The following is a 27,049-nucleotide window of genomic DNA, read 5'->3' as shown; positions in this document are numbered from 1 at the left end:
TAATGACCCTTTGTTGGCAAGTTGCAGAACTGTTGGTGACACAACTGAGAGAGACAAAGTGGTGTTATTTATTTCTCTGTTTAAAAAGATACCCATTAGTAATACAGTGCAAATAGATGTTTTCACTGGAAGACTACAAGCTAGATTTTTTTAAAGAATAACAGGGTTTTTTTTCTGAATTAACTGGATTCAGTTATCTAATAATTAAATGACCCTCTTATCTTATGACAAGTCACTGGAGATGTTAGACGAAGGATCTGGGAGAATAATGAATCTAATATAACTCCTAAAGCACAGGATCTAAAAAAAGTCACCTTTACTTAAGGTACTTGCTTTACCTTAAGTAAAGGTGACTTTTTATTCATATATTAACATTTAGATTTTGTTTGTCAACACACATCATATCATATGACATAACAGGCACAGTTCAAACCACTGCATCGTTGTGCCGTCTTACAGTATGTGTAATTAGAAAGTAACAAATGATTATGAAACAATTCTGTAGTTACCAATCATGTGGGTGAAGTCCACATCCAATCTTTTATTATAGACAAACTCTGGGTCCATCCCGCTGCGATGGAGGACCACCTGAGACACACACTCTTCTATCACCTTGTAGTACTGAGGCCTGAAGGGTCACGAAACACAGTAGAACAATTAGACAAACCACAGAAAGATATGAGTGACGCAAACTCCACAAGGCTAATTAACCACAAATGAGTCTGTTATCCAGCCCAGAGGTCACAAAATGCCATGTCAAAAAGGGTGCTGCTGGACAAAATAGGCACCCTATTAAATGTGATCACCCCTTACATGGAATTAGCAGATTAATGGGTACACAGAACCCAAGTATGTGTTAGCCTTTCAATTTCAAGGTGACTGACAGTAGCCGAGGCCATGCTTGCCCTCTTGCATAATTTGCAATCATCTTTGCCAATTAGAGAAACCATAAAAACTGAAATGTAAATCTAATCAGTGTAATGTGAGTAATTGAAAGCACAATGAATAGAAAAACATGTCAGCCAGTTAGGAGTGTGACAGAGTGCTTGGTGTTTTCAAGAAGGTTGTGCGAATCAGCCCGAGAGTCCGACTCTAGCACACAGGTTGGTATGTGACCTTTTCTCTGTACCATTATCAGCTTTAATTGCAAGTGACATTTAACAAATACAATGGCAGTTTAAGCTTCCAAGCCAAGAGATAATTATTTTCTAACCAAGACGTTGACCAGAAAACCATTAAATGTGAAAAACTGACACTAAATGATGTTCATAAAATTAAACCTAAATTATGGATTTTTTCAATTATTTTAAATATAAATGAATAAATACAAAGTATCCTTTATACAGGTGCACACAGATAGGACCAACTAATTCTTTCAATGCTATTTATTTATTTTTTACTGGGCAATAACAGTTATTATACAATTAATTGATGGAATATAGCATTATCAATTGGACGAACAGCATAAACAGCCTAGTGGTTCAATAATTACATGAACTCCTTTCATCTCTTTTAAATAAACATATTTTTAGTGGGTGCAGTGAGCAAAAGCTACGTCCCTCTGTTAAAAAGCACAATTACATGGTACACCAGTCCAGAAAGGCTTTCACTGGCAAATAATACTAATTTAATGTAGATTAATTCTATTGTTATTTAGAAAATACATGTGTATTTGCGAGCAACCATTTGGGTGTATAATTTAACAACAAGAAGATGACAAAGCCAACACTGGAAAATCTGTAAATCTGTATGTGGCTAATATTAATTCATTATTAGTTCATTTATAGCTTCCTAAAAATGAAAATCCAAGCTGCCAAAAATCCTGACATTTTATTCCATTTTTGATCTAAATAAGACACTCAAAGTCTGATCAAAGACTGCCCACCTGAATGGCTCTGTACCAGAGCATTACAATGAAAGAGCATTAATGTCACGAAAAATAAATAATTATGTTAGCAGGCAGAACCGTGAATAATGTGTCTGCTGTCAGGTGATTTGTCTGAAAAGATAAAAAAAAGTACATCATTCAAGTATGTATCTGAGCAAAAAGGAACACACTTTGTTATCAAACATTAAATGCAGAAAAGTTTTTTTGTTGTTGTTTTTTTTTCTTCGGGGCTTTAACTCTACACAAAAATTCAAAGGCTATGTTCTGATGATACCTTGTGGGTGGACAGACCATATCATGTTATGAGCAGGAATATGAAAAGCCACAAAATTGTGAGCCAAAGCAAATAAGAATAAATCAGCATTTAGGTGCTCTGTTTTGAAAGCATGAAATGCCATACATTAAGCCTGGTGGATTCGCCCACTCACGACTGGAACAAGCGAGTGAAAGCTCACACATCGCCCTGCATGGCTTAAGCACTGTGGCACTCGGCTTACAACTGTCACCAATGTACACCACATTATTATCTCAATAAGCCGCCCTATTTTCCCTCCGTCCTCCATCCTCCGCCACCACCACCAGGCAGATAGGGGCTGGGTGGAGATAACTACAGACGGAGAGAGTGACCCAGAACTGTCAGGCCCCTCCACAGTGGGCAGGGCTGGGCTCCAGAAGCAAGCATATGTCCCCTGCATCGTTCCCCACCTCTTCTTTTACTTTGGCACCTTCATTTCTTCCAGTGATAGCTTGCAGTTCAGCACAGCCCCAGCCACTTGATCCAGCTCTGCTCCACATAGCCAGTGTAATCCCCATATCACCAGGCTCCAAAAGAGCAGATCTGCTCTATATTTACTGGGTGGGTTTGATGTGCTCCCATTCATTAGGCTTGCAGTGAGAGATTAATTATCAAAAATACACCAAAACCCCAGAGGGGAGAAAAACAACTAGTGTTGTGTTAGAAGGAATTACAGTAGACAGAGCAGCTGCCCATTATAGAAGGTCTTATTATTAGAAGACTAATTATAATATTTAATGAACGCTCATTTAATGTTATTATTTGAAAGGAGAATTAAGGAGCCAAGTGTAGCGTTAATTCAAATTAATACAATGACAAAGAAATGTAATGTCTTACTTTGTATAGAAAAATACAACTACAAGTTTATTCATGTGAAAGCTACCTTTAAAAGACTTCCACCAGTAAATAATCCCAGTTAAACCCATCCATTTACTGGCCTCCCACTTTGTTTTAGTTTCATGTTGTGGAAATGGTATAGCCACACTTTCCCGTTTCACTTTCACCTAATTTTAACCACAACCCTAAAAGCTGATAACTTTTAGGGCAAAGGCCAAAAAATGACAGATAGTATCTATTGGAAATAGCTGCATGCAGTGTAACACTGTGTCCTCCATCATCCTAACTGCACAGCAGAGATGTACGAGGGGAAAAAAAGGCCTCAGTCATAATGCATTTCGGGTGATAATGTTTGGCTATGAGATTTTCCTTGCATTTGTTATGCAGGCTCAAGAAGAAAAAAATATTCAAAAACGTATCTTTAAAAAGAGCGTCAGATTTTTATGAGTTTTGGTACTGATCTCTCTTTACTGCCGGCTTACACTGTGGACACTCGAGCTGAGGTGGACATAGTGATACTGGATGGTTAATGTGAATTCTATTTCTCACTTCCTCAGAATAGATGAGGAATACATAATTCATAACTCGAGGGGAACAGCAACTTGTCTATGGTAAATTCATCGTCCTCCTCACAGCTTTCCTTCATCTTTGAACTCTCTTTTTTAAGTCTTATTTCTGCAAAAAGATCTGACATAGCAGCGAAATCATCAGAATCACTCTATTTAGAAGAGTGTCGACCTTCCCGGCTACTGATATGTTTCCTCTTCAAAGGTAAAATAAAAAGCAACCCCCACAGGTTAAAATCAATTAAATTAAAACTACCGCCTCTGCTAACCAGTTAAGTTGCAGTTTACAACCATATCTGTATAGACTCATAATTTATGTAGTGAACACTTTGAAGAAATATAATACGAGGGCAATGTTAAGAATTCAGCAACCTGCCAAGAATGAAATATCTATGGTGTTGAATCGTGGGCAGAAAATGTTCCCTCATTTTCCACATTATGTCAAAGTGAAGTCGACTTTGGACCTTTTGGATAGAAAATGTCACCGCTTCATCACTTTATCCCATTCTACATTCATGTAAAATTTAATGTACAGTAAGTTAGCGTTTGAATTCCTGGATTAGAGCTGTCTTAGATTTCATAAAATTAGGCCCAGTTGTTCCTGAGGAATCAACACTGACATGAATTGGACGAAATGATATCAGACCTTTACCTCCACCCCCAAAATCTAATCAGTACTTGCTTGAGTTCAAGTGAATCTCAGCACCAAACTTAAAAAATGCAGACAACCTGAAAACTAAATCTGTTTGTCCACTGAGGTTGCAATTATGGAGGCATTATTTTATCCCTACAGTACTCTGATCATTGTTTTTTTACTTTGGAGTTCACAATAAAGGGGATTAATGAAAAACGTTGTGTTACAACAAAATCACACTCCAGCTAATAATCATTCTGAAAACTGACGGCAGCTACAAGCTATTTTTAAAGCTTTTCTCCCCTTTCAGAATGTCGCTACAGTGTACCCGTCCAACATTTTTTGTAAGTTAATGCTATTTTTCTTTACACACCTTAAATTAAAGCTGAAAGTCTGCACTTTTCACTTAAAATCTACTACAGTGGTACTTTTGGACCCAGTTGTGCAGCTGCTTTTCACAGTTTTCATATCTGCTAATTCGTGCTCAGTAACAGGGATGTTCACAAATTAAACAAAAAAGCCTCATTATTTGTCAGATTATTGACAAATAACCAGGCAGAAAGCACCAGCATCATAAACATGGTTGAAAACACCAGCTCCTTAACTTATAGAACAAGGTACTAGCATCCACCTGTCAGTCAAAGCAACCAAGTCCCTAATGTTAAACCTTGAAATGTATGCTTTTTGTAGCACTTTTTATGGGGGAAAAAAGTAAAGGAAAAACTACACTAAACTTACAGAGAGCACCACAAGGTCATCAGTCAATACAAAGTTAGTGGTAGGTAAAAAAACACAAACACAACTTACCTGATGTAATAGTCATTTCTGATGAGCAATAGGTGCTGGAGGATTGAGAGGAAGTAGGTCTCTGAGGCAGTGTCTTTCACCATATTGGACAGGAGATGGTACACCTCATTCATATCAGTGCAAGAGTAAGGTTAAGGAAAAACAACTTTACTGCAGTGACATGTTCTACTTTTTAGAGTTAATGCAGTTATGGTTAACTTCTTGGGAAAAAATCCCCAACTTGAACTCATTATTATTCAGGATCATTCAACTGCAATAAACATTTAGATTTTCATTACTTCTCATTTTCATTATAGTTATTTATCTTTGCCAGCTTTTCTTACAAGGACTGTGCAGAAGCAAACAGAGATGCGATTCCTCTTATCCATCCTCTCTCAAGAGAGCTAAAGCAGTGTAAACAGCTAACTTGTGGAAAGGGATCAGGAATGAAAAATGCTCCCTTTGGTATCCTTTTTATTCCAGACTTTTCAAGAGACGGAAAATTAATAAGAGAAAAACTGGCTTGAATTTTTAAGCGAAGGCTGATGAGCATCAGATTATTCGTAGGACAAACGTATGGTTGAGTCTCAATGCTGAAACTGAAACTGACATGTAGGAGGAGTAAAAATTGATTTTATTTAATTTCCAAAAGTTATCGACTACATCTTCTTTTTGCATTTCCCAGGGGGAGGTAGTGATGGCTTTGACATTGAGCACAGACATAAAATTGTTATTCTTCATGTGTAAATATGTATTTGTAAGTGATGAATTAAAAAAGTTACCGAGAGAAAAACTTTTCAATGTTCATGTTATATTTAATGCAGGAAAATATTTGTGCTGTTCTGATAACCTCCTTAAAGTGTAGCTCTAACAATTAAAAAAATGAGTGATCTGGAGTCTGTTTGATTTGTTTGCTTGAGAAAAGACGATTTCCCAATGGGCACTCATCTTCTCCGGAAAAAAAAGTGGAATAAGCCTCTCAGAAATGTGCACACAGGCAGAAAAAAAGTAGATTAAGCTTGCAGAGATAAAAACCTGATTGCCATCCTAACACGAAGTGCAGATCTTGACAATGTATGTTAAAATATTTACAAAGAGAAACGCAGCAACTACAAAGCAATCGAGTTAAATTTGCAGCATGTTGGCACCATATGTCGTGATTTCCCTCCATCCTGCTTTTGGTACAGAAAATATCCGTTAAATGAATGTGCAGAAACTGATCTACGATCTTTATATGGCCCGGCTTGCTGTCACCCATACAAAACAATGTGCACACACTGCAACTGGAGCAGATCAATTCTTTTAAATACTGTTTGACAGTCCGATTAATTGCTATTAATTTCAACAATGTCTGTAATTAAACTCTTATCCCATATCAAATTTTTAGAGAAGCAGGGATGGGAATACAGGCTTCTCTAAAGTATCATTTTGCCTTCCTTGCATTAGTGGAGTTTGAAGCCTAGGAGAATTACCAGGCCTGTGAGATTCAATTATAGCCTCACCACAGCAGCATTTGAGAGGACATGAGAAAGAGCTCACACTGGGAAAGTATCCAACTAGCTTCATCTATCACTAAACTGCAGACATAAACCTAATGTAAAATGCCAATCTATTCATTGGCACCTCCTTTACGCTCACTTTCTTACTCTCTGTCTCTCTCTTTACACTATCTCTCCAAATAATGAATAAACATGAGTGGCAGTCAAGTGTGATGTAGGCCAGTCAGTGGTGGGGTCAATCAATCACCATTCCACAGATCATTAATATTTATTAGTGGCCTGGAGTCACCTCCTCGGCACCTGGACCTGGGTCGGACACAGAGGAGACAGGCCTTTTCAGGTTAATATTCATGAAACTGCTGCAAGACACATATACAGTCTTCAGGTAACAGAGGTACTACCTGTCTATACATATATAAGAATGTGTCCGCATGCAGGCAAAGAGACAAAGGGTAGCCCTGGGCGTTGAGATTATGCTCATACCTAACAGATCAATACCAAATTGTCCTTCGAAACAAACATTGGACCTTCTCATTTGTGAACCTGCTCAAGCACATCATTAATCTAGGTGTGCTTTTTCCCCCTACATCTGCTCTCCACATACACATACATTACCTCCTCCCCTAACCTACATGTGTCAACAGAAACTGTCACTCACAGTAGCACTTTGTGCATGTACTAGAACTGTGGGATTTGGTGGAAGAAAAAGGTTGTGGGAATGAACATCTGCATAACAATGTCAGAGTCTGGTTTCTCTGCTCACAATGTCAGCTATTCATACATAGCCTTAGAGAAGATTTGTGAATTATTAAAAGGTTCTTGTCTGGGGTGCTTGAAGAAGTTTCCAACTTGGGACTAAATTACATATCACCTTATTAACTTCTACTCTGAGTGTTTGGAGTTAAATGGACATCCACAGAGAGCTAGAGGTCAAAATTCACCTTTCTAAATTGGAGCAGGGAAACGAGAACAGACTGTTACTTAAACAGAAAAAAATATGATATGTTACCATTTAGGACAATCTCACTTCATGGGAAATTTTAATTGTCTACTGTAAATGTTAAATGGTAAGAAAGGGAAAGAGTATTCCTATTCGATATCTCCCTCAGGAGTCTTACTAGAGTCAGACCAATGATAACAGACAAAAGACAAAAAGTGAAGTGAAGTGGAGAAGAGCAAATAAAAAAGAGTGAAGAGGTTGGAGGTTAAGATTACAGGGTTATTTACCTAGTATACCTGGCCAGAGATGAAGCTGGATAATGTGCTCAAGCTCCTCTAATCCTTCTCTAATGAACAAAGCCATGAGGGGGCTTCAGCCTATAAAGCTTAACCAAACCCATGATATACACTCATCTCTCACTGCTAGTTCTGCAGAACTGTTCATCTGTATATTCTCACAGAGGGAGGACAAAAGGATATTCCATCTCTGCGCGGATGTCATCCAGGCGATGTGAGAGTTCGATCGAGTCCTCCTCCTTGTTCTCATTGAACACCCTCAGCTGGATGTCCAGCTCTTCTGTCTCTTTTAGCTCCTGCAGTGAGTTAGACATACAGTAAATAGTTTAGAATGTGTTTTAAGTTTTACCAAAGGTCGTCCTGTACTGCAGATTACAATGTTGCAGACGCAGTAGCATTTATGGGTTTGTGAGAATTCTACTATTCAATTTTCACAGGCTTCCACTTTACGGTATTTATAACTTAATTTATTCTAAAAAAAAAAAAAAAGAAGAAGTAAAAGAAAAAAAAAACTATCACCAAAATTTCATCTCCCTCTTCGAGGTGTACAGAAAACTGGGAACTGAGATGCTGTGAACTCACTAAGTATTCCAGACAGTACCAATTCCTGCACACCTGTTCCAGCCACAAGGGGCTACAGAGGTGCTCTTTACAAGTTCTCTATGAATCACTGGCAGTGGAATTTACAGATGGAGACAGGGCCAAATGTAACCCAATTTCTGCAGGTATCAATCACCCTGCACCGTTTTTTGGGTGCACCATCTGTCTTCAGCAAGCAACGCTGGTTCAGAGGGAGGTGCACAATGGCACAAAAAAAAGGAGGGAAGGAGAAGAGGAGGAGAGCCAAATACATGCATCAAGGACTATAAGAACAAAACAAATTGTTCTTTCTTTTTCAGTGGACTATTTCTCTGCCAACAGCAACACTGACTCCTGAGCATAACTCATAATTAGATGAAAGAGTGTCAGTCTGAATGTCGGCATTAAAAGCGGTAAACGTGGCATTCATGAATGGCTGTACGCTGAGCCTCTTTCATATCAGGGGGCAGAATTGAAGATAATTAAAGTAATGACAGTAATAATCAACAGGCGCAGCTGGGATGACTTATTAACAACTGGCTATGTGACATCTTCACCCCACTTGTGACAAATGAGAGTTTGAATGATGAGTTGGAGCTCGTTTGCCTTTCGGCTCATGCGAAGATGTGTAAGGTTGCCGATAATGATGCCTGCGTGATGAGGTGCTAGCAGTGCATAATACTTGGCACAAGCTTCTACTACTACTAATTAAATTAAAACAATAAAACGTATTCCTCTAGTATTTGTGTAATGAAAATAACTCAGTTTAACATCTCAATAATTTGGCTTGAATGCCTGAATGCTGCCTGACCACAATTACATAAAACATTCACATCACAATTATTTGGAAGTTTAAAGTGCGCAAAAAGCTATTTGGGTTGTGATGAAAAGGAAATCTTGCTTTCAGTAATTATAATAAGAGAGAGGTAACTTGTCGTGGGAGGATTGCCAATAGCGATGCAAAAATTATGTTTATGACACGCATGTAAACAATGTGTTCTCTGGAGACTGCTAACTCACAGGAAGGATCTTCTTTAATCCGCATCTTAAAAACTCATTGCGCAAATGTATCCTGAAGTCCAGGTCGTCAGGGGAGGTGACCAGGGCATTGATCAGCTGCATGCAGGCAACCTGTGGAGCAGACAAAACAACGAAAACAAAACAAAAACAAAATCAAGAGAAAAACTCATGAGAAACTATCGACTAAATATTTTACCTAACAAAAAGTATCAACATCAGATATTAACTCAACTCTAAGATGCATGTTTAGTCTAAGCAGCGTAACTGTAATTTGAGGTGAATATTTGCACCTTAATATTTCCTTTCAAACTGCAAAATTACAGAAAAAACACCACAACGATGGGGCGAGGGAAGTAAAGAGAGACAAGTCAAATGAAAAATTGCAGAAAGTAGAAAATACAACCCTGGTATGTCTATTGACTATATGTGCATTATTAATGGATTTATTGGTAAGGAGAAATCCTCAAAGTGAGTGGTGGTGTGTGTGCCTGTGTGTGCTAGGTAGGTGGATGAGGCTGGCTTGGGTAAAGAGGAAATTACTGATGAATTATAATGACCTGTAACGTGTTTCAGGGGAGGAAGTCGTGAATAAGATAGTTTCCCTTAGACAGAGAATCGATAGCAGGCTAAAGGATTCCCACAGACAATCTAAAAAACACTGCCTCCTGAAACCTTGACCCTGTACTGTCGGTATATATGCGTTAATAACAGCAATCGGAACAATTCTGATTCTGTGTGGTTTCCCTGTGTAAGCTTTATGATTTTTCAAGGTTTAAAAATGCTATTTGGGTAAAAAGTTTTACCAAAATCAGTTTAACGTTTATCTGCATAAAGACCAACATTCAGAATCAACTTATTACAACCTTATTACGACCTGAACACGCTTTTTATTTTCTACTCAGTGAAATGCAGAACAAAATTGAAAATAACGCCACTAACCTTTGATTTTTTCTGTTACTGCAGCGCTCGTAGGAGCATTACAAAATGCATTCATATTCTCTTGAAAAGTGTACGTTTGTTGTAGTAAAGGATGCACTGCAGCTGATTATGTGCCACTACTGCCAGGAACCGGAGTGATGACAGACTTCTCCGTGTTTGAGAAAAGCTTGAGGGCCTCAAACTGAGAACTGTGCACTGAAACCTGACATTTTACTGTATCCACCAGAGGCCAGACACATAAAAGAAACTCCACCAAACCTTCACAGAATTTGTGTGAGTGAAGAAAGTCATGGAGCTCATGAAAAATTCTTTCTCTTCTGCTGCATACAGATAGATACTTACATCAATCACCTCAAACATACCTCAGTCATGTATTGTGGAGTGGGAAGCGGTCGGGGGTAAGGGCATTATGTGTGTTACGTTTAGAGAGCTGCAGTGCTGCCAAAAGGGGGCTTCCAAACATCGTAATTAAAAGTGGCACTGCCAGGACGGTTTTAAAGTTGAAAGTCAGAGTTCTTCTCATGCTCGGCAGACAAGTATACCCTGAACTGGGGTAAAACGCATTTTAATCACATTAGCGAGGTCTAGTTCTGGAGCCTATTCCAGGTTTTGGATAAAAAGTCTATTAATTTCCTCCGAACCCCCTGCATCAGCAAAGCATTTTAATTTACTTCACAATTACCAGCTTCATTTCATTAACGGCAAAATTTAAAGGAAAAACAACAGTCTCCTAATAAAAGAATATCTACTTTCTCTTCTACCACCCGCCTCATCAGTTTCCTTCATGACTTTTCCTTCAAGACTTCTCAATCCCCGCAGCTAAAGTAATTTCTTAAGTAATTTCCTCCTTTTGGCTTCGCAAATACACGTTTTAAGGGGTGTTGTTATTGCTATTACAAAGTTTTCTTGTTGCTGAAGAATACTCGTGAAGTATCTGTAAAATGGAGGGGAATTTAAATGAAGCAGCAAAACGAATAAAAAAGAAAGACGGGAGAAAAATATAAATTAGGGATTCGACATCCTTTTTATTATTATTTTGTGATGTTTTCCAAATGAATGTGGAAATCAGCAGCGGTGAAGGAGGTGTTTGAGTAGTGCTTCTCAGCGTAATAGTTGTGCAATCAAATTGCACCTGGTTGTGGAGGTGTGTCAATGTAACTACTAAGTTTGGAAGCACGAATGCAAACCTAGTGCAGTGTGTTACAGAACAACAGTGTACTGGTTATTGTAATTACCATTAAAACACAAAGGTCACTTTTATCCACCAAAGGTAATAAAAGGGGAATGACGAATGCATGCTGTGTGTGTGTGAATGCTTATGTGAGTGGACTTGTGTGTAACCTGGAGCTGCTGGGCCTCATGGTTCTCCAGTCCTTCCACAATTGGAGCAAATCTCTCTTTATTGTTCCTTTCTGCAGCAATTGTCATAGCAGCCAGAATCTTATCCAAGCTGGTAGAAAACAGAGAACGGGCAAACACAAAAGTCAACAAACACTTTTATCACATCGCTACCAGGACATTTGCTCACAGTTTTCACCTCAGGCATCATGTATCTTATTTTCCCTTGTGTGTTGGCATGAACATTTACTCAGCCCATCTTTGGTCAATCTGACAAATTCTACCGCTTTCAATCCCTTTATATACAATTTAGTCCTTTATTGTTGCAGTGTCTAATTTTAACTGTTACTAAGGAGATGGCAGACAAAAACAGGGTTTTCCTGCAAATGTGTTTAGTAGTCAAAGCAACTGTGGAATCGTGTATTTGGCTGAACGAGACAGGGTCCAAATTATTGCAGGGACAGCCAGACTAGTGCTCAAACACTCAAATACACCTATTGAGAAGGTAAGCAAATTAGAGCACTTGCAAAGGCTCAAGGCAGCTCGACTAAATAGAGTGTTGGGCAATTTTAGCCTCTAAATTCTGAATAAAGTATGCTGCACATAACCACACCCACACAAACAGGGCTGCAATAAAAGTAAATTCATGTCTTATGAGCGGTTACATGAAGAGTGATTCACAACATGTGTACCCAATAACTGGCAGCAAGTGGCCCCTGTCACTGCAGGGCCATCGTTGCCCTTTTGCTTTTGTTAAATTTAGGACAGTAGCTCAGCCTACTGTCATGGAAGTCAGGGAATAAATGCTATAGTATAGTAATGAATAATAATTAAATTAGCATTGTAAGTAAACAGTCACACTATACCAAATCAGTGCATGTTTATGTATGTACAAACATGTGCCAAATAAACTTGCAATTTTGACTTTTCTTAATTTGTAAAGACTCAAACAATAAAATGTTTACGATCAGGAATAACCAGAAGGAAATCTGTGAGTGAGGAAGACCGTGCGCTTGACCGATGAGACTGTATGTGCAGAGGAAGCCTGACACACAGATAAATAGAAGGATGATTCTTTGTGATAGAGGTTACAAAGTCAGACAAACGTGGGGAGCTGCATACTGAATAACTTTAAAGCCAGTTCAGACGACGCTTCAAAACAGGCAAGATAGATCTGCTTAACTCGCTGTGTTCCCTTTTGATGCTGTCAGCTAAAGTGGGTGTTGAACATGAGCCAGCGTCACAATGTTGGTTGGGGAGGAAGTTTCTGAGCTAAAAAAGTGACACCTCAGCTCCTTTGGCTGTCATTTCTACAAGATACGGGCATTTTAATGCAAGGCTATGATCACGGCGACGATCTCCATGTTTACTTCAACATTTTCTTGAATGCTTTGAGTGACACGGATGAGACGCACAGAGAGAGAGGGGGGTCTGTCCTATCTATATAGCCAGTATCTGCTTAAAATAGTAGTTGTGTATGTGTGCGTATGCATGCTGTCTCTGTGTAAAGAAGTGACTGAAGAGAACATGGATCTATCTGAAAAATCATTATTATATAAAATCAAGCTCGCTTTGGGAATGATGTGCATTGCTAAAATGTTCAGTCAAACTAATTGTGACTGATTGTCTGTATTTTGACTTCCCAAGGAAGTCACAGCTATGTGAAACTCAGTACCCCAGTACTGCTAATTGTGATAACCTGTTAATATAGCATTCCTGTCTGAGGCAACTTTAGAGGGCAGCTCTGCTACTCATTCTGGCCTTGACAATATAAAGACCCAAACATAATCCCTTGTTACTCTAATTACTAGAATTAATGATGGCAGGATTCATTAACAGTGCCCCCCTAATCCCTAAAGTGTCCAGGTTTGCACACCCTGGCTCAGTAGGACTGTTTACTAGAAAAATGGGAGAATAGTCATTATTGTCTTAGTGGTTTGACCCATGCCTCACCTTTCGTGACAAATCAAAATGTCTCACATCTATTTGTATTTGGTGTTTATAGAAGTAAAAAGGTTCTTTTTTATTACAAACAGTACATATAGTTATAATTATTTCTTGTCTGACAATTACATTATAGTAAACACATGTTTAATTGGCATCTTTAGAAGCTGATACTGGGAAGAAAAATCAAAACAAAGAAAATTAAGAAATAAGAAAAAAATTGCCTGGATTAAAATCTCTGATATGAAACTAATAAACCTTGTTTTTAAAAAAAAAAACATATGCAGTCATAACTGAGGCCTATCTGAATTGTCAGAGGTAGCAGACACATTCCTGAACTCAGCTTCTCCAACAGAATTTGTGGGTTTGTTTGTTTCCAGCACTGCATACAGACTGACTTTGAAGTGCCATTGTTATTCTAGTCTGGCCCTGTGGGAAACAATAAAAAACACTCCCCTAAATCCAATTTATACGCTGTCAGCCTGGTTGTGTCTGTAGCAAGCTACACTGAGTAGTTCACCACATTAAACAGACTAAACTGCATCATCTGAGCATGTGATCCAAGAGATTTCTACGCCGTCTAAGGTCACCTGTAAATGCGGTGGCAACTCATAGCAGGTAAACACATAAGCATGGGGTGCAATCTCTGTATGACTACATGCCACCCAGTGAGAGAAGATTGAAGCGACAGTAATATTACAGGGATGTCCTGCGCTGTTCCCTCTATTTCAGAAACAGGGATTTGTATATACAAAGCAGTGATGGGCCATGTCTTTCATTGTTTTTCTTTGTTTTTCCATCAGTCAATCATTTATTTCTATATCAGCTGCGATTTATTGAAAAATATATAGGAAACCTGAGAAATATGTGATCCTATCAACACTTAAAATCTCCATAGGAGATAGGCTAGGCAAAAGTACGGTAGCAACTTCAAAGGTCAATTCATCCACATGACCCAAAGTAAAGACCACAAATAAGACTTTTATTCAAATTCAACGTTATTTAAAATCTTTAAACCTGCAAAGAAAACCAAAGCTCCCAATTTAATGCACTGACCTGCAAACTGAGACAAAACTTATTCCGTCTGCAGACATCGGTGGTTGGACTTTGATAGACTACCTACGCATGTGAACGTGATGTCTCCGAATGAGCGTATTAAATTTAAAGGTCAACTGAATGGAACTTACATGTTTTCCTCTCCGATAATGCAGCAAGCGGAGAGAATTTTGACAATCTCTGTCATCATGCTGGTCTGTTTGGGGTCAATCGCTCGAGCCAACAGCGACAAACTCCGCTCATCTCCCAAGATCCTTTGCAGTCCATACTACGGGCACAAAAGAAGACAGGAGAGGATATAGAAAAAAAGTCCACTGGGTATAAATTAATGAGAACATTAGCATTCATAGAGAACTTTCACTTCAAGTAAAAAAATGAAAAAAAAATCTCCAATCTACGTAAGTTATAGTTAGCCTTAATTTTCTTATAAGGAGGGACAACGAGGCCGAGGGAGAAAATAGAGAGGATGATGAATTAATTTAATTCAGGACAGGACTATAGGGACAAATACTTATAGTCTCATGTACCTTGTAGTCTCCCCACAACTGAAAGAATGGGTAGAGATGACCACATGTGGGGATTAACTCTAAGAGAAGCGATATCAACAGTTCATCTATCCTTGAAATGTGTGCCACTTTTGAGAAATGAGCCAGACTACCCAAAAAAGGATAATTAAAAGATCTGAGACTGTGGGCTTGAAATGGTAAAATTAGCTTTACGCTCCCATTATCCCAGGCTTGTCGGAGTTCAGATTCAAATAAGGTTTGGAATCTTGGCCTCTTGAGACATTTATAAAATGTTTAATGTAAGTGGACTAAGAGTTTGCTCTCGCGTGCTTTTTATTTTTTTGTAAAATAAATTTACTGTTCAGCTGGTGAACATTTCGGGCCAGTGTCTCTGCGCACCCTCTTAGATTTTTTCGTTTGCGTCAGAGCAATATCACTTAATACTGACATGAAAAGAGATTTTTATGTGGGTGATCAATAGGGTGGATGGCCTTATGTCTGTTGAATCATACAGACCTTATTGTTCATGAAAGCCTTCAAACACTGGATAAGTTTATGCTGGTTGCGTTTATCAATGGGCTCTTGCCTGAAAAGAAAAAGAAAAGAAAAGAAAAGAAAAGAAAGATTTTAAGTATCGTAATTGAATGAAAAGTATGTTGTGCAAAAACTCAACAACGAATATATGAGGTAACTCACTGTTTCTTGTCCAGCAGCTTCTCCAGTGCCTCCAGAAGAAGTCCGAGACCCTCATGGCCAAAGTTATTAACCCAACTGTAAATAAAACACATAGACCAAAAAAATCTGGTCACACGATACTCATTCTAAATTGTTATTGCCATGCTGGTTTGCTGTCAGCCACGCTGATTCACAGAAAGAAGCAAGCACAAACAACAATATTGCATTAACCTCAGAGGAAATGAGTCACTCAGAGTAATATCAGAGGTTTAACACTTAACTCGATAAATTGACTGTTGTAGTGATTTTTAATTCCTAACAGAAAGTGCTGCAAATCAAAAACCCTCCTGCCCTCTCTCTGACACTGAATACAGTCTGAATCAGTTTACATTTAAACTATACCCATTTACAAGCAAATGAACACCCATCCATCTTAACTAGTGTTCCCATTGCCAAGCAGTTTGTATCCAGCACCACCCCCCCTCTGAGCTACAACGTTACTGTGCCAAAAGATTAAGCAATGCAAGAAGATAACATTGTAATCGATAATGGATCGCGGGAGATAACTGGCTATAAACCTCAGCGTATCAGGAGACGGCAAATGATCCAGTGCAGATGAGCCCGTTTGTCTAAGCCAGCGGAAGAGAGAGGCAGGAGGAGGCTGGGAGGGACTGTGTGGTCACAGCGAGATTATATCATTAGCATTACTTGTTTTTGGGCCTCCAACTGTCAATAATGTAAAATATATGGGGCAATTTTATGACATTAACGGGGCATAAGTCAATGATTTATCCCACCTTTTTGACAATGATTTGAAATAATAATGGTTTCAGTATTAAAGCCATTTGTATTGACTCAGTGAGTCGGAAGAGACCCTCAATTAGGGATGAGATGCATTAGCCTAAGGCAACTAGCAAAGTTGAGGTGAGGTATTTCTTTGATCTGTGACTAAATTAGCACGCACAACAAACCCTACCTACTATTACTCAAATTTCATTACCAGACAAGCAGCGCCAGTTTATAAGTTATTAATATTTACCGTGGTATATAATGATGATCTGTTTTCTTAATAAAAACAAAACACATTATAATGTTTAGAAATGTCTTTATAAATGTCTGTTTACCAAGAGCCTTCCAATTTGAATGTTTCTTTCCAGCATGTACTTTGCACATGCTGGAAGCCATAAAAGAAAAGAAAGACCAAATTGGCTCAGTTTACTGCAGAATAACAATGAAGCTGTATGTATATGTGATACAGAGGAGGTAGAAGTTAATGAAAGACTGGGACAACACGGAGGGAAAGGAGGCGACATGGCTCAAGAATCACAATTCACTAAGTCCACAGTCTTTGTTTATGCTCCTTAGTAATGATGGTAATGTCAGTCTTCGGAGAGCAGGAAATTGGACCAATATTTGTGAAGAGAAATTTGTTCATTACACAGTGTAACTGTAATATGGGATTTTAGGATGCTATGAGACATCTCCGAGGTGTGTGAGAGAACACTGCAGACAAAAACAAAAAAAAATACTATGTCCTCTGCCATAAGGAGGTTTTTACATAATTACAATTTCATGCTTTGCAATCATGTTCGTTATCACAGTAAACAAGGTGTAAATGTGTAGTATGACGACTCTGTTTTGCTGTCTGCAGAGCAGGATTCCTTCCACCTTCAAAGGAGTGTGTGTTTACACGTTAAGTACATTTTAGCAATGCTATTGTTATTTATAGTGGTTGATTTTTTTACCTATTAATTTACAAATTAACACTCTGTGCTCACAATCTAGACAATGTGTTTGTTGAAAGGGTTATGCCACTTCTGTACTTTCAAAGGGTGCAACTATAATTCCAATTAAACTATGAGACTGAGAGTGTTTTGTTTGTTTTGATAGTGTTCGTTCTCTCTTTGCTTTTTTTTCAGTTTGAAATGCAAATAATAAACCCCCTTCAGTAAATATACAAAGTGTCCTTTATTACAGGGTAATTCAAAAGGAAGATAAAACTTCATTTTTGATGAAAAAAAATGCTTAGGTAGGAACATCGTCGGGTTTATAGTCATGTTTTACGAAAAAGAGGAAAAAGGGAGTCTCCTGTTAAAAACACTACATCGACAAAAATATCAGGACGCATGTCTTAATCCTAAGAGTTTCAGTCCTATTGCTACAGGTGAATAAAATCAAGAACCTAGCCATGTAGTCTGCCATTCCAAACATTTGTCACTCACACAAGGTCACTCAGAAAAGTTCAGTGAATTTAAGCATGGTGCTATAATAGGTGCCACCATTAGTGAAATTTCTTTCCTCCTAGATATTATTGCAAATCACATCAACTTAGCCATGAAGTGGCAGACCACATGAAGTTACAGAGCACATACTCAGGCGAAGAGTACCTGCAGCACAGTTCATAGTGCATAATAGCTTCTAATGCGCTGCTTTCTTTATATCTTGCTGTCAAATTGAGAATAAGTGCAGCAAACATACATATAAACACAAGGACAACAGAGTTTGGACAATTCTGATAAGTTTGAAAGTCATTAGTTGGTGTGGACATCTTTATTCTTCAGCACGGTCTGAAAGCTTTCTTGTGATTTCTTTAAATAGTGTTTGAGGCTTCTTGAAGAACATTCAAAACTCTTCTTTGGATAAGTTTTTAATGTCCTTCTAGTTCTTGTGTAATTTGGCCTCCTTTATGACGTATCATCACGAAAAACCAAACAAATTCAAAAACAGCTTTATGGGAAAAAACTAGCCTTACTATGAGATATACAAATACATTCTTTTAGCAGACAAGCTGTACTAATTAAAGGAGAATGCAATTTGTAAATTGAGCAAGAAATGTTTGTGGAAACTGCCATGTTTGCCTTTCTGTATGGCTGCTGGACTGAATCAGAAAAGGCAGAAAAGAAGAGAAACTGGGATTGTCTGTGCCCTAAATTTTTCATCAAAAATGTGCGTCTTGCTGAAGGTTGCAACATAATGCAGTCCCCTAAAGGTTTCTAAGGCACTAAATGTTTTTCAGTCCTCCCTACATCCCAGACTGTCTATCATTTTCTGTCCCCTCACGTATACCCTTAGGTCCTCTACAGGTTGCCTTCCAAATGTCCCCAAAGTTACCACTAAGAAAATGAGAGATGGTACTTTTAGAGTGTTTGTCCTCAGGCTATGAAATGCCCCCTTTCTGTTCATCAGAGAACTTACCTGAATGGACAGCATACTATTACAGCAACTAAAACAAATAACCGTACTTTTTCCACTATAGTACGGTAATAATAAAGTAATAACAATGATGCCAGCCTCTGTAACAGATCTATATTGTTGTTTTTTAAATACAAAATACCTTCATAGTTAGTAAGCAGAGCAACAAAACGTGTGCTGCCGATGTGGCCATAGGCTCTTGTTTGGTCAAATGTAAAGTACCTTAACGCAGAAACAACATGAGATGAGACCCTTTCCTTATCACTTTCTTCTCCTAATGTGGGAATACATCTAAAAATTTCATTAACTTGGGGGAGAACTTGTTCATCTAATATTGATGGCTATAATCCTCTAGTTAAGTGCCACCAAATTGTGTTACTTTCTGCAATCATGTATATTCCCCAGGCAAAATGAAAAATTCATGGTTGGTCTTAGGGAAGCAATTTCTTATTTTATATTTTGTGGGGTTTTTTTGTTTTTTCTTTTGAATGGGAGGGGCTCTGTTCGCTTGATGCAATTATGTTGCAGTTATGTTAACTGCGCGAAAATGTATGCAGTGAAATTCTCACAGCTTATCTAACAAACAAGAGTTCAAAATGAACTATATTTTACTAACAAGATTTTTGTGTTCAATAAAGATTTCAGGTCCATAAAGTCTCAACTAGATTGTAGATTTTTCTCAGCACTGCAGTAAAAAGAGCAGTTATGTTATAACATATACTAACAGATCACATATGTTATATACATGCAACCAATGTCTATGCCTCTTATATTTGGTTCTGCAGCTCATTTGAAATGTAAAATTGTTTCTGTTATTATATTTACTATATTTTATACTAAACAAGAGTGATTCCTTTACAAATTAATAGCATTTAGATGGAAAGATATGCTGTAACTTTTTTTTAGCCTATACTTCTGAATCCTCAAATAAAACATGAAAAAAAGGAATCAAACAAGCTGCAGATGTACTCTAGGACAATGCTGTCAGTGCCTACACTTCTGTATGTTATTAAAACAAACTCAGAGCAAAGATCATGGAAAAGAAAGAATAAAGAACGTGTAGAGTTTTACAAGTACACCGCGAGGGAAGTGTTACTACATAAAGAGAAGATCACCAGCAACACTAAGTGACTCAACATTGGAAGAAGCAGCGAGAGGGAGACACTGTCCCACCTTGTTTGTCTGATCACTGGTCTTGTGTTTGGATAGACTGTGTGTGTATTGATTTCAGTTTATAGACCAGATTTATTATTTTATCAGGGCTTGGTGAAGGGTTATGTTACTGAAAGCTTCTGTGTCTGTAAAGCATCTTTCATATTATATTACAGGGCCGAGGCATACAACTGTTCCTCCTTGGGACTACTGGCCTATTCACCACTACAGAATCTGGACTTAGGGCCAAGGTGCCATGCAACACATAGGCCTGAAAAATAAATCTTGAAACCAAGCACCACCAGTGTCTATTTAGTGATTTGGCATGCCAAACATGGAGGTACATTACACTGTGATCAATATAAAAGCCACCCTAAATGCCTATAAAGCACAGTGCATATCAGATGACAGAAATTAAATATGAACATTATCTTTCTGTTCCTTACATACTTAAGCAAAATGCTTTCTACAAATAACTATTAAAAGCAGCAACATTTCACTTTCCTTTTTCTAGTGTATCACAGTTTGATGCCATTTCGTGGTTTGTCCTTCCACTCTACCTCCCTTCGGTGGGTACTTACCACTTATGACTGGGACTACCCGGCCTTGATGCTTGGAGATTCTCCAATATAACTGTCTTCTTGCACATTGTGTTGACTGTTCTCAAAGCTGATTGTCGATGAGTGTTCTCAGATCTTAGCACGCACTATGTGATAATCAATGCTGTTACTTCATTTCTTTTGGCTCTGGTTTTGACTCATTAGTCTAGAGGTAAAGTATTGCTACTGGACCAACACAGAGATAAACAGAGCAACTAGCACTCTCATCCCCAGAGCCACATTATTAGCTTGGCTACAAACATCATACATTATTTGCACACACTTTGAAGTTTCTATAATATATTACTGTGAATAGACTGATGAATTAATTCAACACCAGGCTGTAACCAGCAAGTATCAATGACAAAAACATTTGTTTTAATCCTACAAAATAATTCTTAAACTCCTACAGCCTGTTTCTAATGCTGTTTGATCCTAGCCATAGAAACCTTTACTTCACACAGAACTGAGTTAAATATTTAGGAGACTGTAGATGAGCACTGGGGGAGGGGATGGGCAAGGTGAACTACCAAGAGATTGAAATACATATTGAAATATTATGGACACCGTGTGCATCCAGCATCTGGCATTTATACATACAAAGTGAGTCAAAATCATTGACCTGTGCTGAACCTGACAGAGAACAGCAAGCAGGCAGGATGTTTCAGAGCCCAGCTAACATGCACCTTTCCCATCCGCGCTGCCACTTTGCTCGGCAGTCTTGATAATATCTTTGGTCTCTAACTCCGGCTGGCTATAGCAACTCTTAAATATGATGCATCACAGCATAGAACATGTTACGATTGCGTGTACCATATGAATAAACTGTTTCATAAAGTATATTCCTTGCAACCAATTTTTCATATGATAAAGAAAAAAGTTTTATTGAATTAGAGCAGAAGAACTGTCCACAGAGTCATCTGCGGCGGTGCTGTTATTTCATAGTGCTACAAAACCAAGTAATACAGTCTGAGGACAATATACCTGGTGTCAGCACTCCACAAATGTAATTTCTGGCATAGTCAAGGAAGCGCAGGAACAAGAACAGTGCAGTACTCAAAGGGAGCACTTTGCACTTGTAATGGTATTCAAGTCTCAGCTTGATACTGAAACATGGCTTTAACAAAGACTAAAGATGTACCACACAGGTGAATGTGGAACTGAAAGTATGCGTGCGTATGCGTGTGCGTGTTTGAACATGAAAGGAGTGTGAGGCTGGAGAGTGGAGGTCTCTATCAGAGAGCTGACAGCACACCATGCTCCCTAGATACTTTGAAATGACTCCCCACGGAGTGCAAAACACTCTTGAAATTTCTAATTATCCCCAGAACAACGCCAAGAATACCTACACACCAACATAGCATCACTGCAACCCGAAGGTATACGGAAACCAGTATTACTGCTAAAACACTGCTGGACACAGTGTTTTTTCTCAATTTAATTGTGTGGTATTGTGTAAAGCTGCGTTTATTGAGGAAGATTAAAGAATGGACCATTAGGTTTGACGCAATGTATCAACACATTCCTCAGGCTTCTGTAAAGATGAGCTTCATCTTTCAAGTCGAAGGAAATGCAATGGCAAGCACTTCCCTGAAAGAACTCATTCTATTTTCAAAGTCATTAAGTTGCCATTTTGTTCAAGCTTTTGTTGCTGCCACCTTTTAGAGGAGATGTAATTGCAGTATCAGTGTTCACCTTTGAGAACATGTTCACCAGAATTTGTGCCAGTATTTAATATCTGCAGACAACTAGTAAAACATTAGGACAGCTCTGCAGCTCTACTAAATTCTGAGGCAGAAAGGATTGCCTTTGTAGGTCACATAAGGTGATAAATCCTTTTATTCATAAGCATAAAGGAAAGTGTGTCACTATGAGAGTTTTCCACAGATTTGACATAAGTTCTCTTAGGATGTTTGTTTACAGGTCAAACTGGATTCTGTTACAAATATTTCTGGATTTTATTTATTTATTTTAATACTTTCGACTTAACTATACCACAATTTTATATATCGCATTATATCAAAAAGAATAACATGAACCGTAACGTATGAATAATGACTAAGAGCGAATACCAAGAACAGTAATTATAGATTTATAGTCAGTTATTTCCTATATCTACCAGCTATTTTCGATACTGAAGCAAAATAGTTTCCAACGAAATCAATATAAAATTCAAATCAGATATGTCTGAATTATGTATGCATCACTTTGGGGCTGTAACAGATATGGCTATCTTGGAGGTTAACAGATGGTGTCATAAAATGAAATAGGCATCACTCTTAAAATATACGCAGACACTGAGGACATTTATGTCTCCAAAATCATTTTCATTGCCTGTGAAGAAGAAGGGCAAACATCAACTTTGAAGTCAGCCGCAAGGGTACAAACTAGTTAACTTGCTCATTTCTCACTCCTTCTCACGTCCACTGAGAGGACAGTGTCATAACATTCGTGCCAAATTTAACAGTCAAATAAAACTCTGACTGTTGTAAATGATTTATGTACTATCGTCAAAGTAAAAAAGCAAAAATGCATTCTCTAATGAACAAAATTATTCTGAAACAACAGAAGGCCATAGCAGTTTTACCTTCAGGTTTCTACTAAACACTTATGTCATTTGCAGTTTTATTCCTCCTTGATGAGTAAGCTTTTCGGAGAACCCGAGGGTGACTGAGCGTGGTCGACTCTCACTGCCAAGAAAATGACCACACTGGAAAGTTTTTACTAACGGAAGATGATAAAACTAGATCATCACGGCAGAGAATTAAATTGCTATTTTTCTATTATTCCACAAAGTTGGATGGAAAGAAATAATGCTCAATCCGCAAAGTTCAGAGTCTGTCTTGTGTCCCGAGCTAACTCATCCCCCTGAACTTAAGCAGGGACAGCTGTTTTTTCTGCTACGCTTAAAAAAAAAAATCAAATTGACAAGAAGTCTGATTAAGCTTACAAAAGACTATCGAGGATAACAAAGTGGATACAGAGGATTAATTATGGATGATTCACTGCCATATTTCCACATCAAAAATGACAAGAGTTGAAACAGTTATTCATCTCTGTGAAGAATCTATGTCTGACAGAGCTATCTCATTGATGTCTACTGTGTCTGAATTCTCACACAAGAATCATTCATCAGTGCAGTGTTAACTCATAGCAGTCTTATTGAGGGCCGCTATTCACACTTTGTACTTGTGCCAGACAAGATTTCAGGCCTAAGCTGTCGAGGGGGTATACACAACCTGTGAGCTGTTTAGATGCTCACATTTGTTTCAATAGCCACAACAGCAGAAGGACAGATGGATATGCTTCTGCATGCTGGTGTTAATTGGCTGTTGTACATGAAGCAAACAGAAAAGGCCGAGGGAGTAAGACTCAGGCATACAGAGTCCCAGGTAGTGCTATTACATTTAAAACTTTTATGCCAAGGGAGCGGCTTTCTTGACACCTTATAATTGAATTTGTATGAGTTTTTGCCAGAAATGTAAAATGTAAACAAGCTCAAGTATATTGATATATTTTTGCAGGTGAAATTTAACAAAATGTTTCAAAATATCTAAATATATATCAAATAGTAGACATAGATTAAGCAGTTATCTTTAATGGTTTTTGACCATAAAGTATATGCAGAGCCCCGCGATGTCCTTGGCAGAGATGTCAGTGTTTCTCAGTGTGTTGTTCATTGCTTAATCATGCTGGGCAGTAGGACAGACAGCCAACAGGATGAGCAACTTTATGTCAGCAGGCATTGCAACTCCCCAGCCCATAAAAAGCCCATTACTACTGTTCCATGCAACCCTCAGTGCTCAGCCACAAGCATTCACCTGGGAAAAGCTGGTGAAACTGATTCAGACTCAAAAACACCCTGTGTGGCAGAGCAGCAAGATCATCACAACAACCCACACCTTGAATACACAGACACAGAGAGAAACTCTAGTGTCAGCAAATGTCTCCCGCCTCCACAAAAAGAGCCCGCAAGAAAATGCTCTAGATAAAATGTCTGACTTGTACCGTGAAGATTTCACATAATGAAAAGTTAGGAGCCCGGTTCAATTTTGGTTAAATACGTCTTAGGGATCTGAGGGCCAGCAGATCTAATATGGAGGTAGCTGCAGGGATTCAACAAAGTCACAGTGTAATGCCGAAGGCAAGACTGAGAGAACTAAAAAGCCTGGACAATGGAAATGTGCTTTTGTGCTGATAACCACTAAAACCCCTCTCCTCTTTTCTATTTAAAAGTATATTAATAGAGTAGCAGTTAGGATTTGGTCATGAACACTGAAACTACCAGATGCAAAAAATCTAAACATATGAAAGAAGAGTATTTGCTGTACTGGCTAAAAAAAAAAGTGTCCGTCTACTGCTATATTAATAATGCAGAACTATCTCAATCATATCAATGTCTCCGCATGTGGTAAAACAGACAAAGAAGCAATGACATGAGTGGGGAAAGTTGGGTTGAAACGCGGCAGGATTTCTTTCCTCTCTAAATGAGAAAATAACGGGGTGGTAATTTTCTGTAAGTTGGCATCTCTCTTCACATCAGTGGATTAAGAAATTAATGAAAAGTGGCTAGTCAATCTGACATTTCTAAATTAAGAAGCAAGTATCCAAATGACAAAATTAAAAGGGGGAGAATGAAGTAGAGGATAAATAATTGGCTGGGGAAATTTTGACAGAAAGAGAAGTGGAAAACATGGCAGTTGAAGAAAAAGAGAGTGGAAACAGAGAAGGCACTGGATGCTCCAGGCAATGCCATCTGTGGGTGGATCTGCAAAGGCTGCATGCCACACACCTGTGTGGGACTGCCTGGGAGATAAGGCCCTCAGCACAATGGCCCTGTGGCCACCTGCGCTGCCAAACAGGTGCGCAGCCTAGCCAATTAAACTATTAGACAAACACAGGCCTCTGGGAGCAAATTAGCAGCCTTCCCAAACATCAGAGGAAAAACAAAAAGCAATAGTAAGCACTGACAGTGAAGAACACTACACTTTGATGGGGAGACTTCTATCTCATTTTTGCATTTGTATTTATATTAAAAGAAATGATCATTTATCTGTTATGAATCCAAAATAACGTTTGAAATTTACAGGAAGTAAGTAAGGAGACAGACCGGGGGGCATTTGCCTCACAGAAAGTCTTTTTGTTTCTTTATTTTTCTTTATGTTTCTTATACACCAATATTTGCTTTAAGTGCGTCAGTGATTGGTGACATGTCATTGACAATGATGAATTAATTACTTTTAATTGCGGTATCCCTAGACTGAAATAGCTCATGTTCTTCTCATGTTCAAAACATTCAAAGATTAAACTATTAGCAGATGATTTGAGTAATTATAAAAGGCTCAAATATTATATTGAGGCTACATTATCTCAAATGACAACAAAAAACATTTTTAAACCTGATAAAAATTACCTAGTTCGAGCCTTCTTGAAAAAAAAAGGTGCTAATATCAAACTTTCTCCTCATTTTCATTTTGGCTCCTTTATGGTTATCAGCACGCTTGCTTGCCCAGAGCTCAGGATCAGAGAAGGAGATGCTGCGCCATTGATGTTTGAGATCACAACACTGAGTAAAACACTGAGTATGGGCTGGATAAGTTGGATCTGCCACAACCAATTTAGTGGTTGTGGGAGTTCTTAATTCATATTTATATTTGAGAGTTACAAAAAAGAATCACATCTAAACATCTAAAAAAAAAGCATTTTTAATCAGGCATGTCCTAAATACTGACATACACTCCATACTTTGGGCGTAAAAGATGCTAAAAAGATGCAAACGTTGAAGATGTCAAGGCAGATGGATGTCTGTGGAACAAATGGCCACAAAAACACAACAACACAGTTTTTTAAATGCAAGTCTTTTGAATGGGAAAAGATCATTTGAAATAGTGACCTGACACTTTTCCAGAGTTTTTGTGAAGCAATACATTTTTGTTGCATTTTCTCAGTATAGGCGTAACTGACAGATAAAGTCATGGCATGGATATTTTGAGATCCAGAATTTGCCCTGAAACTGTAGCACAGTCCTAAACAGCACTTCTTATATCACATGTAATTCTAAGAAATACAGCAATGATTCCTTTCTGTTTATACTGTTTAGTTTTACTGTGAAGTACAAGAACCATAAATACATAATAATTAATTAATTTATTAAAATACACATTTAAAAGCAGTCAAGTGCATCATTATTCTGAGGTGCAACTAAAAACCAAGCATGAACGGCTCTGCACCTATTTCATGGTTATTTCCATTATATGCTAACATACAATCAAACTATACCAAAGGTTACATTAACATAGTGTGAGTGA

At 38.2% G+C, this 27,049-nt stretch overlaps 1 protein-coding gene across 1 annotated transcript in view; it reads right to left on the bottom strand.

The window, feature by feature from the left end:
* The window catches only part of diaph2 (diaphanous-related formin 2), a 346,460-nt gene that overhangs the window by 223,188 nt on the left and 96,223 nt on the right, over positions 1-27,049 (bottom strand). Inside the window, exons 7-14 of the mRNA XM_019364462.2 lie at positions 15,820-15,894; positions 15,640-15,709; positions 14,749-14,885; positions 11,621-11,729; positions 9,341-9,451; positions 7,925-8,037; positions 5,028-5,144; positions 510-628 (exon numbers count right to left, since the gene is read on the bottom strand). Of these exons, the coding sequence (XP_019220007.1) occupies positions 510-628; positions 5,028-5,144; positions 7,925-8,037; positions 9,341-9,451; positions 11,621-11,729; positions 14,749-14,885; positions 15,640-15,709; positions 15,820-15,894 (851 nt within the window). The remainder of the gene's footprint in view (positions 1-509; positions 629-5,027; positions 5,145-7,924; positions 8,038-9,340; positions 9,452-11,620; positions 11,730-14,748; positions 14,886-15,639; positions 15,710-15,819; positions 15,895-27,049) is intronic.

This window comes from Oreochromis niloticus, linkage group LG2 (assembly GCF_001858045.2).
Source record: "Oreochromis niloticus isolate F11D_XX linkage group LG2, O_niloticus_UMD_NMBU, whole genome shotgun sequence".
Classification (NCBI taxonomy): domain Eukaryota; kingdom Metazoa; phylum Chordata; class Actinopteri; order Cichliformes; family Cichlidae; genus Oreochromis; species Oreochromis niloticus.
The sequence above is the reverse complement of the archived record's forward strand: the minus strand, read 5'-3'. Positions and strand labels throughout refer to the sequence as shown.